The sequence below is a fragment of the Wolffia australiana genome, chromosome 10 (genome assembly GCF_029677425.1).
Source record: "Wolffia australiana isolate 7733 chromosome 10, ASM2967742v1".
In the NCBI taxonomy this organism is placed as follows: Eukaryota; Viridiplantae; Streptophyta; class Magnoliopsida; order Alismatales; family Araceae; genus Wolffia; species Wolffia australiana.
The window spans coordinates 117,926-140,268 of record NC_135844.1 but is presented as its reverse complement, the minus strand read 5'-3'; the positions used below and the strand labels follow the sequence as shown (position 1 = coordinate 140,268).

Below are 22,343 nucleotides of genomic sequence, written 5' to 3'. Positions count from 1 at the left end.
TGATGATAATACCTCCACAGAATTCCATATGGCCTTGATTTGTGGCAGAATTTAAGGCTTTTAAAACAAAATATCCAAAGCTTGAACTCCACTGAGCAGTAACCATTCATTTGAATGTGATGCAACAGGAGAAATAGAAAACAATTCTGGATCCACCAAGTTTATAGATAATAAAAACAAAATTGTGGACATCTTACACCATTGGCGGAAACATATTGGCGCCATTTTAAGCTCTAGCGGCAAAACTGAGCTGGAGGTTCCTCCTCGGGAATCTGGGGCAAAAAGAACACAAATAATTCTCCACAATGAGCCACTGGGATTCAACTAAACAGGAAACTGAGATAGAAACAGATAACTAATTATGAGAAGATATGAAGTGCAAGTTTAATACATCACAGTAGCTACAATATTTGGTCAGTGCTATGGTGTCATCCAGCTCTTAAAAACTATACAGTCATGCATCAAATATCTTTTATGGAATTGTCTCTTGACTTTAAGCCCATTGTTAAACTCCTCTTGTTGAGACAGGATCCTCATCCCCAATCAGCGTACTTAGGGTTTTGTGTTTGTACATCCCTTTAAATAGCCCTGCTCTTCTTTTAAAAGGGGATGAGTAGAAGTAGAACAGAGGAAGTAGGGATCAGCAGAGGCCAGTGAAGAAGAAGCTGAAGTGAAGTCATTTTCCTGCCTTGCCTTTCCTCTCGGACTCGTTCTCTCCCCCTCACTATGATCGCCGTCCTTCACAATCATTTCTCTACCTCGTCACATTGCCAGGCAGTTTGCCTCCGCCGATCCATTCCTCTGTCCGTCTTCTCCTCCTACCCTGATATGAACTGTAGGCGAAGAATAGTAATATGATACGTTCTTGAACGTATCTTTGCAATGGTGCGAATTGAAAGAGATCTTGAACGTTTCTTGATACTTCTTGAATATGTAACTGTCTCCAAGAATTTTTTGATATGATCGGACTGGAAGAGGGAAGGCAGAGAGGGGTATGAGCTCACAACTCCGACGTGGTTGACCGCTCCCCTTGGAGCAATAGCTTCGATTCCATGGGATAGAATTGCGATGCCTGGGAAGATGTGAAGGAACAGGGAACAAGAGGAGGTAGGGTTAGAACAAGAGAGGGCAGGGAGGAGGAAGTAAGAGAGAATCCAGAGGAAGGTAGAATGGCTTACAATTGGTTTCTTGATGCCTCTTCTTTCTTTTCCGTATGTATATATACATACGGGGAGGAAGCCCATCGGTTTGGGCCTAACTGGGGCGATAGAAGGGCTTGGATTCCATACCGGGCTGCCTTTTAGCATAACACCAGCCTGGTATCATATCAATACTCCCCCCCAATTTTACCAGCTTGTCCTCAAGCTGGAAAGACGGAAACTGACGGCATAGAGTAGAGGCTAACTCCCAAGTTACTTCGAAGTCCGGTAGGCCCTTCCAATGCGTGAGGACTTGCAGACCTTCTGGGTAGGGACGAAAGGAAGTGATCTTATCTAGAGTCACGTACCATTCCATGTCTTCAGAGAGTGACACGGGCAACGGTTGCAGCTGGGTGGCGGAGCCCATCACTTTGCAAAGTTGTGACACATGAAAGACAGAATGAATACGTACACCTGGAGGGAGTTGTGGGCGGTAAGCAACCAGTCCAATGCGTCTTTCCACAGTGTAGGGGCCGAAAAATTTTGGGCCCAGTTTCTCATTGGGCCTTCTGGCGAGTGTTTTCATGCGATAGGGCCGAAGTTTGACGTATACCTCATCCCCCACCTGAAATTCCATGTCGGTGATGCTTATCGGTTTGTTGCTTCAAATATGTTTGAGCTTTTTCCAAATTTGTCTTCCAAATATTGAGCATCTGATCTCTTTCCTTCAGCAATGTATCAAGGTTGTCAAGGGCAGATGTGGCGGATCCATAGCGAACAATAGATGGGGGTTCACGACCATAGACGACTCGAAACGGAGACGTACGGAGGCCAGAGTGAAAAGAATTATTATAACTGAGTTCTCCCCAGTGTAGCCACTCGCTCCAATGATGGGATTGGTCGCTCGCAAAACATCGTAAGTATGTTTCCATGCTGCGGTTGACGACCTCTGTTTGTCCATCCGTTTCTGGGTGATATGCCGAGCTTCGTTTGAGGACCATGCCTTGAAGACTGTGTAGTTCGGTCCAAAAGTTGCTCATAAAGACACTTCCTCGATCAGACACAATAGAGTGGGGAATACCATGGAGCCTTACAATTTCCTTGGTGAAGATGATTGCAACTTCCTTGGCCGTGAATGGGTGGCGCATCCCAATGAAGTGGCCATACTTGCTAAAGCAATCGACCACTACCATATGGAGTCAATTCCTTTTGACTTGGGAAGGCCTTCAACAAAGTCGATCGAGATATCTTCCCATATTTGCTGCAGAATGGGTAGGGTTGTAACAAACCTGCTGGCGCCAATGCTGAAGATTTGTATTGCTGACATTTAACACAGGCATTGACGTGTATTTTCATATCTTTCTTCATTCCTCTCCAATAGAAATGTTGTTTTATCCTTTGATATGTCTTGGAAAACCCTCCGCGACCTCGTAAAACGCTGTCATGGAATTCTTCCAATACTCGTTTGATGTGTGTTGACGCCTTAGGTAAAACAATGCGGCCTTGGTGAAGCAACTGACCTCCCATTACTGAGTACTTAGGTGATGGTGATTCTCCTCGTAAGACCTGTTGCTTGAGTTGATGGAGTAATGGGTCCTGCTCCACTTCCCTTTTTACCTCTTCAGAGTCTGCCCACATCTCTATGGTTACAGCGCCAAGTTTTGACTCGGAACCTGGTGGTAGACGAGATAGTGCGACCGCGACCTTGTTATGACGACCTTCTTTGTAGTGTATCACAAAATGAAACCCCATTAGCTTGGAAAGGAGCCGATGGTACTCGCCTTGAACTTCATGCTGCTCGAGGAGGTGCTTGAGGCTACGTTGGTCTGTCCGAATCACAAATAATTGGAACATCAGATAATGACACCATTTTCGTACTGCTAAGATGATTGCCAACAACTCTCTTTCATAGACGGAGCTCGTGCGTTTGGAGGATGGGAGAGCTTGACTGAAGTAAGCTATGGGTCGTTCCTGCTGCATGAGAACAGCTCCAACACCCATTCCGGAAGCATCTGTTTTGAGAACAAACTCTCGGTTGAAATCTGGAAGAATAAGCACTGGAGCGGTAGAAAGCGCTTGCTTAAGGGCATCAAAGGCACTTTGAGCTTCAACTGTCCACGAGAAAGCCCCCTTTTTAAGCAATTGAGTCAGGGGCCAGGCGATGGACGCATATCCAGCCACAAAGCGGCAACAATACCCTGCCAGCCCCAAAAATCCTCGGAGCTCACGTACGCGCTGTGGAATTGGCCAATTACGGACAGAAGAAACTTTGGCCTCATCAGTGGCCACTCCAGCTGAAGAGATCCAATGGCCTAGGTACTCCAACTGCCTTTGGAAGAAAAAACATTTCTTGGTATTGACTTGGAGGTCGTGCTCTTGGAGAGCTTGTAAGACTGTTTTAAGATGGTCCTCATGCTCCTGTCTTGCAAAAAATCAGGAGATCATAAAAAAAAACAAGCACGGATTTCCTCAGGAGTGGCTGAAAGATCAAGTTCATTAGGCTTGAAACGTGGCAGGTGCATTTGATAGCCCGAAGGGCATTACCAGATACTCATAATGACCCTGGTGCGTGCGAAACGCTGTCTTCTCAATATCGGATTCGTCATACGAATCTGATGTTAGCCCGATTTCAAATCTAGCTTGGAGGAGATGTTCATCCTGTGAAGTTCCTCCAGCAACTCGTCAACAACGGGTATTGGAAACGGTTAGGTATGGTAATTTTGTTCAATGCCCTGTAATCAACACAAAATCTCCATCCTCCGGCCTTTTTCTTGACTAGTAGTGCTGGGCTTGAATGTGGACTTCGAGAGCGGCGAATGATTCCCGCCTCTAACTGCTCTGCCACAAGTTTCTCCAACTCGTTCTTCTGCAAATATGAGTAACAATATGGTCTGCAATGCACCAGTCCCGAATCGGGTAGTAGAGTAATTTGGTGGTCCAAAGCACGAGCGGGGGGAAGAGACGTTCTTTGCGTAAAGACTGAGGGGTAGCTCTGCTGTAACTGGAGGAGGATGACCATGTCCTTGTTGCTGATTCCTCCATGGAGCTTGGGCCGCGGGGACAAGAGCGAGTCCGAGGTAATGAACCCCATCTGCAGTGCTGTCTTTGCTTGCTTCAATGTACCATGTCGTGATAGCAGCCGACTGACGCCTGATTCATCCTCCAAGGTGTGCCAGATGCCATCCACTTGAAATCGAAACAGGAGTAGACCCCAATGAGCCTGTGTCCATTCAAGGTGCTTAGCCACACAAGCCCCAAAATGACATCAATGCATAACTCCCGCACCGGTAGGAAATCTGTTGTGACGATATAATCCTGGAGTAGGATCCTCACAGCCCGGCAACGATGGTCTCCTCGAATCGTTCGCCCGTCTCCCAGTCGGATGTCGTATGGGTCCCCTTTCTCGGTTTGAAATCCTAATTCCTCCACAATACTGGTCTTGATGAAGTTATCTGTTGCTCCAGTGTCGATCAAGATATCCACTTCATGCTGCATAATCCACCCCTTTACTCGTAAAGAGCGCCTATACAATTTCGATCCTATACGAATCTCGATCCCATCGTCTTGTTTACAGATGGCAATATGGAATTGGCCCGAGCTATTAATGACATTTGGCCCAATGCAATCCATCTACTGTGCAGATTCCACATTTCCCAGAATATCACTCGTGCTCTAGCTAGCTCTTTGAGGGCCAATCTCAACGAATTCATGACTGAATTCTGGAGGGTCGGCTCCATTGAAGATGTTGATGAATTCGAGATGGAATTTTCGACATTGAAGTCAAAATGGCAAGCGGCAGAATCGTATCTTTGAGTTCTCGAGGGAAAAAAGAAGCAGTGGGCATTCGCCTACACCCATAACAACTTCGTCGCAGGTGTGTCTTCTACGCAACGCCAGGAGATGGTCAACTGTCAGATCAAATCCGCGTTATTGTCGAATTCGTCTCTATTGCGCATTATTGATGGTTTTGATGCAGTCGAAACACGATCGCAAGAGAAATTGTCCCAAGCTAGGCTTTCCACCAAGTTCGCCCCAGCATCAATGGATACTCTAATTAATGACGCTCTTCATATACTGACAAATTATGCCCATGTTCTTCTCAAAGCTGAATCAGGAATGTCGCTTTCATATACCTGTGTTGCAGATGATTCCAAAGATGAGGGATATTTCCTGATCAGTTACAAAGATTTTCCAAGTAAATTTCGTGTTGTGAGGATATCCATTGGCTCCGTTGAGCAAAGTACGTGCTCCTGTAGGAAGGTGATTTGGCTCGGTATTGTATGCAGAAACATGCTGTGTTGTTTTCGCCACAATAACATATTATCATGCCCTGTCTCAATGTTTAATCGTCGCTGGAAAAAGGTCTGTGAAACTGTGGATATTCAGTCTATCTTCATCGATACTGCACTGGCTATGCGACCCAACTCTGAATTCAGGGCTACACAAGGTATGACCAAAGATCAACGTCTGCCTGAACTAACGGCTCTAACGAAGCCTATTTTACACCGTTCAATTGGAACCGAGAGCACATTTCAGTTGTACAAGGCATCACTGATTGTTTTAGGTGAAACTATTGAAATAAACCTACAGACATTGCACCGTGCGTTATCTGATTTAGAGGAAGATATTGTTAGAAATCCGTTGACAACTCGCTGCAAAGGACGGCCCAAAATAGGGAACAAGCGCTACATAAGCATGGCCGAGCAGCTGCAAAGTAAAAAGAAGCAAAGGGGTGTCACTTGCTCTAGCTGCGGGCAGCAAGGGCACAACGCCAGAACGTGTAAAACAGTTTGAGTGTCTCCTGGTCAACTCTGTCGACACCTATTATGTAGGTAGTTCAAGAGCAGTCTCGCCTTTCTCAGGATAGACACGAAGTCTTGAAGTTGCGGGCCCATGATAGTGATTACTGGAAAGATGAAATCGAAAAGCTATTTTAAAGCCAAATAGAGCAAGGTAATGTTTGCTATTTTTCTATTTCTTCATCCATCTTATTGCATCCATGCATCTTTGAAACTATCCATCCATGTTGGGTTTCGCAGATTCTGGTGTTGGGCATCTGCACAGACATTTGCGTGCTGGATTTCGTCGCGACGACACTGGCAGCGCGCAACGTCGGCCTGGCGGCGCCGCTCGAGGACATCGTCGTCTACTCCAGAGGTTGCGCCACCTTCGGCCTCCCCGGCCATCCCCAGGTCTATTCTAATGATCTCTCTCTACCCTAATCCTGTTTATTAACCCCAAGTTTAGATATATAAACACGCAACAGCATGGTTAACGGGTAGTAGTTTTTGGAATGTGCAGGATCTAATGCACCATGTGGGTCTCTACATCGCCGAAGGAAGAGGAGCCAAGATAGCACACCGAGTCTCCTTCTCCCACTAGCTCTACCACCATCGTCGTAATAATTGTATGTTCTGTATGTTTGCCTGTTGATAAGCTCAAATATTGCTTTATCTTTCTCTTTTTGAGTGGGACTAGTTGAGGGGAGAACGGAGACTTGTATAAAGAACAAATATTTACAGAGATAACAAGATTAGCCCCACAGGCCGGCATCGATTTACAAAAAGAATTTGAGCCTTCAACAGCGTAAGGGACAATGATCGGAGAGGAGATGCTCAACATAGAGGTTAGTGATCTCAAAATTCCAATCCCTTCAACAGCGTAAGGGACAATGCTGGTGGCGACAACGAAGAAGATGACTCTTCCCACTGAGCGAGCCCAAAATCCGCCAGCTGAACAATAATAATACTCATCTTTATCTTCAATTATCATGACCAGCATCATCATCAGATGAATTGATACCCGAGGTTCATAGTCGTCGACTTGCATGATCATCGTCTTGAAAGGAACTTTATTCCTAAATTACGTAGTCAACTTTTTTCGTCGGAATCATTCTTATTTCTTACTTGTAATCATTATTTATAATTTTGAATCTCAATAAACATCTACGAGGCAGCTGGCCAGATTTATGAACCCGCCAAATAGATTTATCTTTTTGGAGCCGCAATAATTTTTTAACGTTACAGAATTGCAGAATAAATTGGACAACTCCAGGAATTGTAGTTTCCATACTTTTCTCAGTTCCCACGCCACCTGAGTCGCATTGTTTCTGTCTTCTTGACCCAGGCTACTAACTCTTTCAGTCGATGCAGGACAATGGAATCAGCGAGAGACATACGCTCGGAAGTTGCAATTAGAGGCTAAACAGCATCGCAAGATGGTGATGATGAATTATGAAGATAAGGGGAAAAATCAGGTAAGCAAATGTATACAACGATAAATCAGGAAAGCAATGGCTCTTCAAAAGAGAAAAACAGAATACATATTTCATTCTGGTGAATGTTTAACTGCTTCCGAGAAAAAGGCTGTCCGCCGTGCGCCATCCCAGCTTCAGCTCCAGCTCTATTTCTCTCTGCCCTTCCGTCGCCGAATATCTCATGGAATCAGATGCGATCTCGCTATTCCCCGGATTCTCTTTGCCGCGGACGGGCTCTCTACTCGGCCTTCTCCAATGCTCATCCCCATCCTCGTCGACAGAAGACTGTAACGCGGATAGCTCTGTGTTAACCCTAGGAGGGGGAAGTGGATCAAGAGAGATGGAGTGAGAAGGAAAATGGAATAATGTACCAAAGATGTTACAAGAAGAGGGTATATATATACCCTAAGTGAGAGAAGAGAGATAAAGGGCTAATGGGCTTATAGAACAGGGCCCATTAGCCCGATATAGGAATATATCACTAACACCCCCCCGCAAGCGAAGTATGGATGTCTTCCATACCGAGCTTGGACACCGCACGTTGGAGAAGTGGACGAGAAAGTCCCTTGGTGAGGACGTCCGCCGCCTGATCAGCGGATGCAACGAAGTCAAGATCAAAAATCCCTTCGTCAACACGCTCCTTAAAGAAGTAGCGATCACGCTCCATGTGCTTTATCCGTCCCTGCTGGCCCGGATTTAAGGCCAGTGCAATCGCTGACTTGTTGTCACAGTAAAAATGGATGGGACGGGAATACTCCACCCGAAGATCGTGAAGGATCCCGTAAATCCACTGACCTTCGGATGCCCCATCGCAGCGCCGCTGAACTCAGCTTCCGCGCTTGAGCGGGATACCTTGTCTTGCTTGCTGCTCTTCCAGCTGACTAGGCTGCCAAAGATGAACGTGCAGTACCCGGTGGTGGATCGGCAATCCACAATCGAGCCGGCGAAATCTGCATCAGTGTACACTTTCACTTTTCTGTCCGAACTCCGAGGGAAGAGCAGTCCCTTCCCGGGGCAACCTTTTAGGTATGCAAGTACCCGGTGGGCGGCCTGGCGATGAACCTCTCGAGGCGAGTGCATAAACTGACTAAGTAAGTTGACTGCAAAGCTGAGGTCGGGCCAAGTGTGTGTCAAATAGAGCAATTTCCCACCAGCTGCTGATACTGATAAGGATTCACCAGTGGAGAGTCCTCCCTTTGCCCAATTTGACGTTGGGATCAATGGGAGTGCTCACCGGAGCACACTCAGTCATACCAGTCAGGGTGAGCAGGTCAACGGCATACTTCTGCTGCGACGAAGATCCCCGGGGAATAAGCCACCTCAAGGCCAAGGAAATATCTGAGGAGGCCGAGTCTTAATCTCAAACTCCTTGGCCAGGGCAGCACTGAGACGGACAGCTTCGCAGCATCGGAACCCGTGAGCAAAATATCATCGACGACACTGCCAGGATAGATACACCGGTCGGCTGATGACGGAAGAACAATGAGGCATCACCGTTGCTCTGAGTATACCCTTCGCTTTCAGAACGGAGTAGAAACGGCCGAACCACATCCGAGGTGACTGCTTCAGTCCATAGAGGGACTTCCGCAATCGACAGACGGTGCCGGGAGGACCAAGGGTGTACCCCTCGGGCTGCTTCATATACACCTCCTCCTTCAGATCGCCATGTAGGAAGGCGTTCTTCACATCAAACTGCCGAATCCCCCAATGGAAGTGAGCTGCCAATGCCAAGAGAAGACGAACCGTTTCCATCTTCGCCACCGGGGAAAAGGTCTCGAAATAATCCACTCCATATGATTGGGTGAACCCCCGAGCGACGAGGCGAGACTTGTACCGCTCCAGGGTGCCATCCGCATGATGTTTCTTGGTGTGGATCCACTTGCAATCCACCACCCTCTTGCCAGGAGGAAGGGGGACCACATCCCACGTGTGGTTCTTGAGCAAAGATTGCATCTCCTCGTCCATCGCCGCTTTCCAATGAGGAGAAGCTATAGCATCGGCTACACGGCGAGGAATGGGATCCGACTCGATGCGAGTGAGAAACAGCCGGTAGGGAGTACTCAGCCGGTCGAATGAGAGAAAATGAGATAGAGGATAGCGGGGTGTGCGAGTGCACTGACGAACCCCCTTCCGAAGGGCGATAGGCCAACCCAGCTGTTCCTCATCATCGATAGAGGGCTGAGCGGAATCGTCCGACGGAGGATGAGCGGAAGCGAGAGGTGGGGGAGACAAAGGTGCGGGAAGGGAAGTGGAGTCACCCGCACAAGGGAGGATAGGATCATCCTCGGATGGGAAGAAAGAAGCCAACTCACCGGGAGGAGAGGAAGAGGACTCACCCAAGAGGGAGATCCTGTGAGGACGGAGCTGGAGAATCCGGGCCAGTGAGAATGCCCGGGGGAGGAGGCGGCAAGGGTGCCGGAAGCGAAGGAGGAGTGGACAGCACGTCCAAGGACCCCTCAGGTGTCACCGACGGAGAAGAAAGGACATCAACGGGAAAAGGATCATGGAGAGACGAGGGTGGCGTTGGAGCAGTGGGCTCCACACTCGGAACAGGCCCCAAGTGGGGAGCCGAAGGAGCCTCATCCAACGGGAGGCGGGATGAGGAAGAGTAGTCCCCGAAATAGGGTTCATGCTCGGCAAAGGTGACATTTGCCGAGATGAAGAAACGCCTTGTGGGCGGATGGTAGCACCTGTATCCCTTCTGGAGGGATGCGTAGCGAAGATGCACCTCAGAGCACGAGCATCGAACTTCGTCCGTGATGGAGAGGTATCGTGGACGTAGGCGGTGCAGCCGAAGACCCGAGGAAGGAGACCCGTCCGCAGAGAAATATCCGAAAAAGTCGCATTCATCCGGTCCAGGGGGCAGGAGAACTCCAATGTAGGGGAAGGAAGACGATTGATGAGGTGGGTACTCGTCAAAATCGCCTCACCCCAATACTGCCAAGGCACCTGGTAGTTCACCAACAGCGTCCGGGCGGTGGAAGTGACATACCCAATGCGGCGTTCTGCCATACCGTTCTGCTCCGGCGTAGCTACACATGAAGTTTCGTGGAGGATTCCACGATCCGCAAAAAATGAGGCAAGTGCGGTATTGTCGAAGTCGCGGGCATTGTCCGACCGGAACCGCTGGATACCACGACCAAACTGAGTCTGGACCATGGCGCAGAAATGTCGGACGGTGGATGTGACCTCTGACTTCGTGGTCAGCAAATAGACCCACGTATACCGGGTGGCCTCATCCACAAAAATCACGAAGTAGCGGTGCCCCCTCAGACTAGGCTGCGGGGCCGGTCCCCAAACATCACTGTGAACCCGATACAGCGGACTCTTCGTATGCATTTCAGAGGGAGTAAAGGAAGATCGACGATGCTTGGCCAACTGACAGGCTTCGCAAACAACACTCGATAAGTCGAGTCCAGTACATAAAGAAGGGAAAACTCGCTGCATAGTAGAAAAAGGAGGGTGGCCAAGCCGCTGGTGAGCCAACTGGAGACGTCCTCTACACTGCTCGTCGGCTGGTCGTGCCCGGTGCACCAAGAAAGTAGAAGAGCGCCCCCCGTCGTCCAACAGTAGCAGTCCATGTTCCCGCCTAATCGGTGTAGTCCTTCCCACCTTGTCAGACAGAAACATGCCATCAGGTTGGAGGTGAAAGGAGCACATAAGGGCATCAACAAGACGTTGCGGAGACATGAGAATGGCCCGCAAATCAGGCACATGGAGGACGTTGTTGACCACACCGAGGCCATCCACAAAAACTGCCCCGATTCCGGCCACCCGGAGACGTCCACCGCCCGCCGTAAGAACGGTACGGCTCTCACGATGCCTCTCGTACGATACAAACCGGTCATTGAAGGGGGTCATATGCTCGGTGGCCCCCGAATCAAGAACCCACGTAGTATCAGAGACGAGAGGTGAGTGAAGAGCCGTATGACCACAGTACCACTCAGAGGAAGGAGAGGGCTGAAACGCACCAAAACCGCCGAAGTAGGACGTGGACTGGGTCTGGGTCTGAGTCTGAAGGGCAGCCATCTGGGACTCCATTTGGTCACGGAGACGAGTGAAGTCAGCCTGGAGTTGATCGATGGTGGAAGCGGAACTGCTCGTGCTGGTGGACGTGGCGGCAACCAGGGCCTGTCCGTCGGCGACTTCCTTCTTCTTCTGCTTGTGCTGGAACTTCGGGGGAACACCATGGAGTTTCCAGCAGCGGTCACGAGTATGCCCCACCTTCTTGCAGTAGGTACAACTGGGGCGAGTCGTGGAGTCGGAAGGTGTCGCCAAGAGGGCCGCCGAGTCAAGGGCCGGCGCCGACGGAGTCCCATGGAGTGCAAAATGACTTTCCTCCTCTAGGAGTTCCGGGAGGAGCTCGTCGATGGTCGGGAAGCCTTCTTTGCGATGTAGGGCGTTGCGGCGAATGTCATGATACTCGCGGTTGAGGCCATTGAGGAACCCCATGAGTCGCAAAAGAAGAACATCTTTCCAAATTTTGCACGTCACATCGTCAGGCGGTAAGTAGTGATCCACTTCGTCCCACAATTTCTTGTGGGCTAAGGCATAGTCGGTGATGCTCATTGTGCCTTGACGAAGGTTGTACGCCTGTCCCACTAACGCAAACAGTCGCCAGGAGTCGTTGGCCCGACCACATTACGTCTTCGCGTGATCCCAGAGCCCCTTCACCGTCGTCGGGTAAGGAAAACGCTGCCGAAAATCATGGGACAGCGTATGCGCAGAGCCACCCTAGGACAAACTTCTCTTCCGCATTCCACGTGGCGTAGTGGACATGCGTCGGTTGGAGCGGAGCCTCGGTGCAGTGCTTGAACAGGAAACGTGATTCCAGGGTGGTTTGGACGTAGCGGGTCCATTCCAGTAGATTCGGGCCCCGAAGAAGAGTAGATTCGGGGACCGCTGGGAGGGGACTCACAATTTTGTAGGAGAGAGGCTTCTCGAGGAAATCGGCATCTTCGAACGGCATGATGTCAAGTTTTGGGTGCGGGACGGCAACCGGTTAGAGGGGCGACCGGCGTCGGAGAGGCAGACGGCCAGAACAGGGCCTGGAGGACGTAATGGGGCCGTCCAGGGGGCGGATGACGGAATGGATGACGAAAAACAGTCTCGGGATGACGCACAGATGAAGAGGATGACGGAAAAATCGTCCGGATGACGGTTCGGACGGGTCGGTTGACGGTTCGGACGGTGATCGATCGGATCGGATCGAATGACGGGTCGGACGGGATCGGATGACGGTTCGGACGGGATCGGTTGACGGATCGACTCGGGATGACGCGCCGGGATGACGGTTCGGCGCTTGCTGCGGCTGCTTCGGCTGCGGGCTCCGGAACGGCCGTCAGACGCCAGAAATCGAAGGAGGAAGACGGTATGGAAGATTTTGAGGATGAAAATCGGAAGAGGAACGATTTTAAACCGAAAAAATGACTGGAATGAAGAAGAAATTGCGGAAGCGGAAGGGGAAGTTCCGCAAGAGAATGGAGACGAAGTTCCGCGTGACGAAGATAGTCTGCGCGGGGAATGTTCGTCCGGTAGAGGGATCTCACTCCTTAGAGAGCCATTGGCTCTGATACCATGTTAACCCTAGGAGGGGGAAGTGGATCAAGAGAGATGGAGTGAGAAGGAAAATGGAATAATGTACCAAAGATGTTACAAGAAGAGGGTATATATATACCCTAAGTGAGAGAAGAGAGATAAAGGGCTAATGGGCTTATAGAACAGGGCCCATTAGCCCGATATAGGAATATATCACTAACACTCTGTGTTAACATGTTTCCCTGACCTGTGAAAACGACCTCTTCTCGAACTCTTGCGCCTGTCGAAGACGTGCCGGATGTCGTAGCACAGTGCTTTGTGGGCTGAACCAGGCCTCGGGTTTTTGCTATCGTCTGAGAGAGAGCGCGCGATTGGTCTGCCGCTGAGGATTGCTTCTACAGCTTCTTGGCCGAGATGCCACTTCCCCGAAGAGAACAGTCCCACAGAGCCGTAAATTGGGTTGACGATCCTCCCGCACGCCTCGTACAGCAGCGATCGAAAAATTGCTGCATCGAAATTATCGGCAAAAACAGGGAGCATCTTCCGTCCTTAGAACGAGCCGAAGATCGTAGAAGACCTCGTGGGAGAAGACGAATTTAGGGTCTGTCTTACCTGGGCGGATATGGGCGTCGCCGGCGGAGACCAGATTGAGCAGGCCGGCTCGGCCATAGAATTTGGCGAGGAAAAGGGTGGCGTGAGCTTGGGAATCTGCACACGCTATCCATGCATCTTTGAAACTATCCATCCATGATGATCATGCAAGCAAGAACAAGAACAAGAACAAGAACAACCATGTGTTTGGTACGGCAAACTTCACCCTCTTCATGATACATCCCAACGGGACGGGGCTGAGAAAGGTGGCGCAGAGCGGGCATGGGGGGAGGGTGAACTACGCCGCCTTCTGTGTTGGAGAGTGTTCTTGAGCTGGACGAGAGATGGCGGCTCTTGTGTTCTTGAGCTGGAAGAGTGTTCTTGAGCTGGAAGAGTGTTCTTGAGCTGGAAGATCCGCCGTAGAAAGATCAGCCGAACGCGAGCCGCCCAGTCTGGGAACACACGTAGAAAGCTCCGCCGAGCGCCGCCGCCGAGCAGGAGAAGAAACCTCGCCTCGGCGGTCTCCAGCACGTAGAGCACACGCTCCGCCCTCGGGATTCTCAGCGGCGGAGCTCTCCGCCATCGCCCGACCAAGGGGCTGAATACCACCACGCCTCTCCGCCCCCCCCCAACCCGCTGCCGCCACCGAGTACAGAGAGAGAGAGAGCGTCCAATGAGGGCAAGCCATGTGTTTTTTTTCCAACGTGTACCGGTTGCCCAAGATTCCTTTGGGGCAACCGGTTGCCCGCGTAGCAGGGTCCTAACATAAATGCTAAACTGATTACAATAAGTGAGTTCCCTAGCCTTGTATTGGCAGAGGGAGCCTGATAAGCAGGAATCTTGTGATGCTCATGTTATCCAAAATTAGTGGAGCACCATTTGAGAATGAGTTGCCCCAAACCCCTGGTTTTCAAATTTTGGGCATGACTTTGAACCAAACATCAGCCAAATTGGCCCTTGCCAAAATATTACATGAAGGGTCCCTATTTATGAATAAAAATTGAATTATGGGTATAAATTGTATCGATAAGTGCTGGCTAGGAGGCAATAGTCTCGCAGAAAAACCTGGCGGTAACAGCTGTCTCATGGCAGTAACGGTAGCAAAGAAGGGACTGCCGCTGGCCGGGGACACGATGGTTGGTAGTGGGGCACTTTCCAGCTAAAATAATTTTATAGACTTCGGAGAGATTCAAACTTGGGCACTAAAGATGAAAGTAAATCCACCTGCCACCTGCCAACTTAACCACTAGAATCTGTTATGTCATAAATTTTCTTCAAAAAAATATATATTATGTCATAAAAATTTGACCCATGGCGAACAATTGCCCACAGACCCCCTGGAATGAAAGGGGATGCATCTAGAGAGAAGGGGGCTGATGAGTGGTTGGAAAAACTCTAATCAAACTGAACTGAACAGCCCCATCACCAGAGGGACACGTTCTAGATTATCCCTAGTCTCTCTCCAAATGTGCCAAAATAAGAGTACTCATTGGTCAAAAAAAGGGAATGACGGGAGGTGGACGTGATAGTGTGGGAGAGAGAGAGAGTGTGCAGCGGACATGGATGAACAGGTGAGATTGACGGCTGTGCTCAGACGACTGTCACAAAAAGGATGGGGGGAAGAGGGGAGGTGGGCATGGTGGAGCAGGAGAGAGGGAGGGAGAGAGAGAGAGTGCAGCGGAGATGGATGAACCTGCGGAGTTGAGGGCTGTGCTCAGACGATTATCAGACTGCTGGATTGAGAACCTACAGCCACACTCCTGAGATCATAACTTGCTGATCCCATTCCTGCTCATGTTCTTCCCCTTTTGCCACACCCTAAGGACTCACCTTGGTAGCTCCCTTGGTTGCTCCTGCATGGGCTAGTTGCTCTTGGGTTAGTCATGTTATGATCCTCAGCTCAGAATTTCCCTTCTGGGCTACCAGTACTGGTCTTTCGGGATTTTAGGCTCTCTTTGGTGTCAATGCTAGAAAAACCAAGGTGGAATCTTATCAGAACCCTTAAAGACATTATTAGATAAACCCCAGAGTGCTAAGGGGTTTTTGTCATTTCCTCTCTTATAATCTTCCTTCAAATGGTATAGCCCCCTCCTCGTTAGAAGGCAGGAAGTAACTTTTGTGGTAATCAGAATCTTGCATGATGATGTCTGATCTGTCATAGTCTTGCAGACAATGTCTACTCCAGCCTCTCCCCTTTGCCTTGGCAACATACATCCCTTTCATACTTCTTTCCCTATCTCCCTTGCACGATGCAAACCATGTAGCTTCGTATCATATATATGATCAATACTGACCCCCAATCCAATCCAGAAAGCCTTTACAACTCAAGCTAGTATCGAGTTAGATTCTCACTTTATTGCCGATAAGTTAGATATATGCTTCATTTGTGACCCTACATCAACTCAATCAAACAATGTACAAATTTGTTGGCATAAGGTTGTATCTTGTTGCAACTATTGAAACTCCCAACAAAAACTAGGAGTGAGTATTGTATATCAGCTTGATAGGAGGCTGATATATATAAATATCATCCAAGGAAACGTATCCCTTAGCATACGCTGGGTTACATTTACATTTGCACATACAAAACTATTCAACTTATTGGGGTATGTTTGAAGGAAAAGGGAAGATTACGTGAGATTGGTAATCAATCAACTTATTGGGGGTAATTATACATAAATCGGGGGGCTGTAAATAAATACTTGATAAGTCATCTACAGATGCCTCACTTAAAAATCGATATCCCAATACACTTTTTACGACTTCTCCTCCAATGGTACCACTCCTTGCACCTTGCAAGTGTCACATGCGCTCCCCTTAGTTTATCCTTTTTCTTAAAGCACACATTTCTCCTCTTATTGTATAAATGCCTTCGTGAAATCAGTTTAGATCCGATCCATCATCTTGGATCTTCTAAGACCCCAACCAAAGTAAAACAGTATAAGTATTGGGTAACCCTAGTTTAATGGCAACGAGATATCGTTGTTTACTGTTCCTCTTCGGTTGGCGGGTGGGGTTTCAACAGTCTGAGAAAGGGAAGCAGAAAGAAGAAGAAGATTAAGAGCAAGCCAGGGCTCAAACTCGACAAAAGATTAAAATTTGTGGATTCTGAAATAAATTAAAGGAAAGAATGAATGCCCTAACAAGGCATGATGAAATGAAAAATGACAGTAGATGTTTACCTCTCCAATTTCCCACTCCCCTTTCAACCAAATAGCGGGGTCTTCAGCACTAATATTTGATTTGCTCTCACTGCATTTGAGAAACTTTAATCATACACTAGGAAAAATAACGAGATGTCAGTTGTGATAAAAAACACATTTCTGCAGAATAGCCACATTCTGCACAGAAATTGAACTTCTAAATGGGAATAGAAGTCTTCTCATCCAGATGGAACATTGATTTCTTCAGTTGAATGAGGAGATTTTTCAGGGAAATAAAAAGACATGATACAACATTGTCATAAAAAGACATATGCTTCATCCAACACATAGTAACAGATTCAAAGGAGAAAGTTCACATCGATTAATGATATCGGGTTCGAGATGAGTTTTGTTGATTTAATAAATATTTTAAGTTATCATTCATTATATTTGTCTCGTCCAGATCAATTTTTTCTGTTGATAAACACTGGATCTCACCTGGGCATCAACAGACTTGAGAATGCTGACATATATTATCTGTGTCCTCTATATCATATTTCTTTGTTGCTAAAATATTGGATTTTCATTGTGCATAATCAGACCTATCGCCAGAGTCTGATATTATTTTATATTGAAGCTTATTAAAGTTTTGTAGGCCTTGGGAACACAATTTATGCTTTTTCAAATCTTCAACACTTCCCCGTGAGCTGAATAATTAATTTTCCATTCAAAGGTTCTAGATGAGCCAGAAATAGATACAGATGGTAAGAAAAAAGAAACATTGACTCTCCACAAATGCAACAGAAAGTTGTCCATGAAGAGTGAATGCCGCTGGATGATCACCAGAGGATGGAGGGGGCAATGAATAGCAGATGCCATCAGATGCACAGGAATCCACCAAGGTCAAAACCCTACAAGGATGCAATAGAGGTCTAAACTGCTGATGGAAACCCAAAGCTAATTTACTAGCAAGAGACAGAGTGGCTGAAGACGTTGGTTTGCAGATGAAATCTAACGCAGATCACCACATGGTGGTGACTATAAAGAAAGAGACTGATCGCAAAGGCAGTGACTTCAGAAAACATTTTCCTGCCAAGGGGAAGCTACAGTAATTAGTGGAAGCAACAAGAAGACAGAAATACCCCTGACAGGCCAAAATGACAAAATAACGAAAAGGAACTGCTGAGGGGTCATACTGTAGGGCTTTGAAGTTTCAAATTGAAGCAGAAACCACACCAGCTTTGCAATACAATACACTGTTGAGCATACAAAATGAGGAATATGCGATCGACCTAGGAGTAAAAGGTTGACTTGTCCCAGGAGGACATAATGTTACATCTTATACCCTGGGAACTCTCTATTGTCTCCCTCTCGACACCATGTTTGTGAGGTTACACTAATACCACCGCCTGACTGGTTGATCACCAATTTGGGTGGTCTTCATTCTATCTTCAAAAAAATACCACTGTGTGATATGTGCAGTTGCCACTTGGGAAACGCCAGACCTGTACCATGTCAACCAATCCCTGTTGACCAGTCCAGGCCTATCCAAAGCACATCCAAACCTAATGAAAAGGGTAGGCAAGGGATACATTCTTCACTGGACATATCAATTTGGGTGAAATTTTGATGATGAAATGCACCAATTCTGAAGAGATGGAATGGATTCAAGGGGGAAATGAGCAAGAGAGAATACTCCAGATGAAGAGTTGAACAGGTATGGTCAGGGAGGAGGTCAGTGGAAGAGGTAGGGAATTGACCAGGAACAAACCACTTGCAGAAGCGTTGATCATGGAGGGAGAGAGAAAAGACTCAGAAGTTGAGGGTAGAAGAAACAGCTTCCAACTGCAAAATACTTTCTGCCTACCTCTAGTGGAATAGGCAGTTTTAGCCTCAAGCAGGCTTGGGGGTAGTATCAGCGAGATAAATCAAGAATCAAATTATCCACTGTGAGACATCCCTCTCTCCACCCTTTCTCTATCCCTATCTCTCTGTCTCTAACACTCTCTCTCCGTCGCCTCCAGAGACGCCTCATCCTGCCATACATGATAGCCTCCTCGACATCAGAGTTGGTGGGACCTTTCTCTCTTCTCTTCTTAAATTCCTCAGACTATCTCTCTCCCTCTCTCTTCGGCACTGTTCTGAACATTCTCATTATCGTAGAATTAAGGTTTCTCATTGGAATTTCCCTAACATCATGTCCATAGAACAGTACATTTACGAGAATGCATTAAATCATTGATTACAAGAGGGTTTTGCTTCTCCATCAGTCAAGGATCAAATCAGTTTGTAGGGGCTTCATGTCGATAATGCTAGTTAGATTTCCATCCAGTTTAACGAAAAGAACCAAAATTACAATTTAGAGGATAATACAGAAGAATAGAAGTGGTGTTAAAAAGTCACTCCCCGATTTATGTTAAAGTATATGTGTCTATCTACCTCTTTAAGGCAGAAAGAGTGAAGTAAAACAAGAGGCATTCTACTATTCATCAGGGTTAAAATATGACTCCCCAATTTATTGGGAGGTTTTATGTAAAAGTGTATGACTCAATCTGCTTGTCAAAGGCAGAAAGAGTGATGTAAAACAAAAGTTATTCTACTATTTATCGGTATTGAAATATCACTCCCAACTTATTGGGGTTTTTTTTTTCTAAGTGTATGTCTCTATCTGTCTATTTAAGATAAAGTGAAGTAAAACAAGAGCTATTGTACTGTTTTTCTAGGGTTTTATCCCTCGTTCCCAGGGCGAGGGGCTCCTTCATTGGCCTGCCACCTCTCTCATCTCTGATCATCCTCCAAAAGTTGACATCCACCTAGATGGTAGGATCATCCCTCCCGTTTAAGGAGAACATACGAAAATTATAACTTAGCGGATAATACAGAGGATAGCAAAAGTCTTCCAAACACGTGTAAAAGGTTAAAGTGCAGGAACTTACGCCTGAAGACCTGATGTCAATTGTTGACTAGAAAAACTTTGAGAAACCATTTGAGAATCTGTGCGAGCATCAAAATGGAAAGCTGAGACATTTGAGTACTGTGATGGCATAGCTGGATCAGAGACTTTGTTTGCTTGACTGACTGATGGAATCCCGAAACTCATACCTAAGAAGAACAAGGAAACGCAACAATGACTAAATGATACTTACAAGTGATAAAAAGAAACATGAAAAACACCAAAACCTATCGCCTCAGACTTCATTCCAGACGTGCTGGCCTGACTGAAAAAATTATTTTCCGGTGAGGGGGTCCTGTAAGAGTGTCATAAAAATGACTTGCAAGCCCAGAAACAAAAGAAAAAAATTGCTTTTACATTTTTGCTAAGTATTTCCCAAGTGAAAATATGCAGTCTCGGTCACTTGATAAGAAATATGATAATCAATGCAAACAACATAAAATTTTGACTAAAAGTAAAGCCTACCTAGCCATTGGACCAAAATTAGCAGATGGCCCAGGTCGGCTAAAACCGAAGGTAACAGGGGCTACATCTCTTTGGGGAAAAACAGATGACGTGCTGTCATTTACTGCCGATAGAAAGCTTGACCCGGCAGAAACGGGGCTTTGCAAGATTGTTTTTGGTTTCTGCTGCAAATGATCAAACTCCACGAGTTTTGCATTTATCATATTTCTCTCTCTTTCGACCTGCATCAAAAATTAGAAGGAATTTTTATTTTTCTACAGAAAATAATCATTGTTCCAACCTCAATGAGCAAACAAAACGTTGTTTTATTGCAACACACTTCAAACTCAAAAACACAGCTTTTGCCAGAAACACAAACTTAAAACCAAGCCTTAATAAAAGAAAAACAATCGGCTATTTTTTTTTTAACAATAACAGTCGATTATTGTATTTAACAAAGCCTCAAAGATAAAACTGAACAAAGTATACTGATACTAACGATCGTCTGCAAGCTCAATCCTTTTCTTGCATCTTCATAGGCTGCCGCCCGTAATTCTTCGTAACTGACATCACCCATTATATCACAGCGCATTCTGAAAAAAGTGAAGATTTTAAAATGAGATGGGTTTCTTTTGGCTTATGGCAATCCTCAGATCTCACGAACCAGCTGAAGAGGAAAGCTACGTTTTGCACGATAAATCTGATAGCTCAATAGATCTTGCAAACCATGAATATAGAAATGATTTTTGAGCGAGAAACATATTATTGAAATTAGATTAGGAGGCATAAAGTTTACCCCCTGTTGTGGCCATAGCACGTCAGTTTCCACAATGGCCTTTCATGATCAAAATCTTCTCTTATTTGGCGTCTACAGGACTCAGGGTCCGTGCACCTAATCAAAAACCAAATCTTTGTAACTCTTCTATGATTACTTTCAGACATCAAAACCAATGGGAGTTAAACAAACCGATGGGCCCCTTGCGCTTGAGCATCTCCCTGTTTAGAGAATGGTTTGTTACTAGCAGATACAGTGGAGGAGCGAGTCCATTTATTTATGAATGGCTGTTCCAAGAAGAAGTAAAATTTAGAGAAAAAAATATAAAGCCGCTGATTTGGTGTCAAGTATGATGAAAATACAAGGAAAGTTAAACCTGAGCTTGTTGGGAGGAAGGATGAGACGATGTCTGCAATCCAAACCCAAAAGGATTGGGCTTTTCGTTCTGATTCTGCTGGCTTGCACTGAAGAAGGGTGAAGTACTTTGAACACCAAACCCAAAAGCGCTAGTTTTTGGTTGCTGCTGAGTTGCGTGGATGAATTTGCACCGATCACCATATTGGCAGCTGCAATTGGTAAAGTAACGAGCAAAACATCGGGGAAAATTCAATCGCAGAAACAAAATAATGAGATGGGAGATCAGGATTTTCACCCGTGGCATTTGGCCTAATTAGGATTTTCATCGGGAAAAAAACGAAGGATTTTCACCTGTCGCGTTTGGCCTAAGTAGGATTTTCAAACGAAGGATTTTCAGCGTTCTAGTTCGATCAAGTTCAAGTGTTACCGGAGCCTGGTTCATACAAATTTTCAAAGCAAGGCGGAAGGATCACGAACAAAGGAACATAATAAACGAAATGGGCTCTAGGGCTTTCGAGGAAATCCGACAAGAATCGAAGAAACGAGAAAAAGTACAAACCGGTGAGACGCGATCCTACGATGGAACGAAGATCCAAGGAGAGAATTTACCTCCCTCGCTGGAAGTTCCTGCAGAGCTCCTTGCGATTCATCCGCGTTTCCTTTCAATGAATTTTCCACTCGCTAATCGCCGTCGAAATGGCAGGAAGCTCCAACTTCACCTTCACTCCTCGCCGACAGAATCATACGAAGCGGGATTGATTTGACGTCAAAATATAGTCCTCGATTCCGACAGTATCAAACTAGGTCAACGAGCTCGCAGGCGGCCAAGAACTTCAAGAACTTGGGCCTATTCGGGGGAATTTCTGCTGCATCGCGGACTGACAGACTGACAATGAGCATAATTCAAACTATATCATAGTCAGGATTGTAGAAGAAATCGGAAAATTCAGAAAGAGAGAGGGAGAGAGTCAGCTGCCGAACCGTGCGGTTATCGGACGGTTGATGTCGCCGCGATCCGCAAAACTAGCATTCCCTTTCTCTCTCCCCCTCGCGCGGCCTCCTCGATCCGTCGTCTCCTCTTCTTCGATCGTCGCAGTGAAGAAACCTGTCGGATTTCCGGCTATGGAGACGCTGCAGAGGAAACAGC

At 46.9% G+C, this 22,343-nt stretch overlaps 1 protein-coding gene across 4 annotated transcripts; it reads right to left on the bottom strand.

Annotated features, from left to right (window-relative positions):
* Positions 1 to 58: 58 nt before the first annotated feature.
* LOC144708241 (Zinc finger C-x8-C-x5-C-x3-H type family protein) lies at positions 59 to 22,318 on the bottom strand. 4 transcript variants are annotated; one of them, XM_078581475.1, is made up of 11 exons: positions 22,178 to 22,318; positions 21,806 to 22,082; positions 21,216 to 21,405; positions 21,032 to 21,126; positions 20,861 to 20,956; positions 20,564 to 20,657; positions 20,086 to 20,306; positions 19,848 to 19,915; positions 19,604 to 19,769; positions 16,707 to 16,776; positions 59 to 272 (listed from the first exon to the last, which is right to left on the bottom strand). In XM_078581475.1, exons 2-11 carry the CDS (start codon positions 21,844 to 21,846, stop codon positions 234 to 236), a joined length of 1,080 nt encoding a protein of 359 aa, XP_078437601.1. In that variant the 5' UTR covers positions 21,847 to 22,082; positions 22,178 to 22,318; the 3' UTR covers positions 59 to 233. The 4 variants fall into 4 exon arrangements, with proteins under 4 accessions (XP_078437601.1, XP_078437599.1, XP_078437598.1 ...); XM_078581473.1 differs by lacking the exon at positions 59 to 272 and adding an exon at positions 7,202 to 7,339; XM_078581472.1 differs by lacking the exon at positions 59 to 272 and adding an exon at positions 7,419 to 7,680.
* Positions 22,319 to 22,343: the final 25 nt, after the last annotated feature.

Coding starts and splice junctions, on each gene's coding strand:
- LOC144708241 (XM_078581472.1), bottom strand. CDS start 21,846: ATGAATCGCAAGGAGCTCTGCAGGAACTTCCAGCGAGGGAG. Junction 21,406..21,805: donor AGGAACTTCCAGCGAGGGAG/GTAAATTCTCTC, acceptor TACCAATTGCAG/CTGCCAATATGGTGATCGGT. Junction 7,681..16,706: donor GGGAGTGGGAAATTGGAGAG/GTAAACATCTAC, acceptor TCCGCGTTACAG/TCTTCTGTCGACGAGGATGG.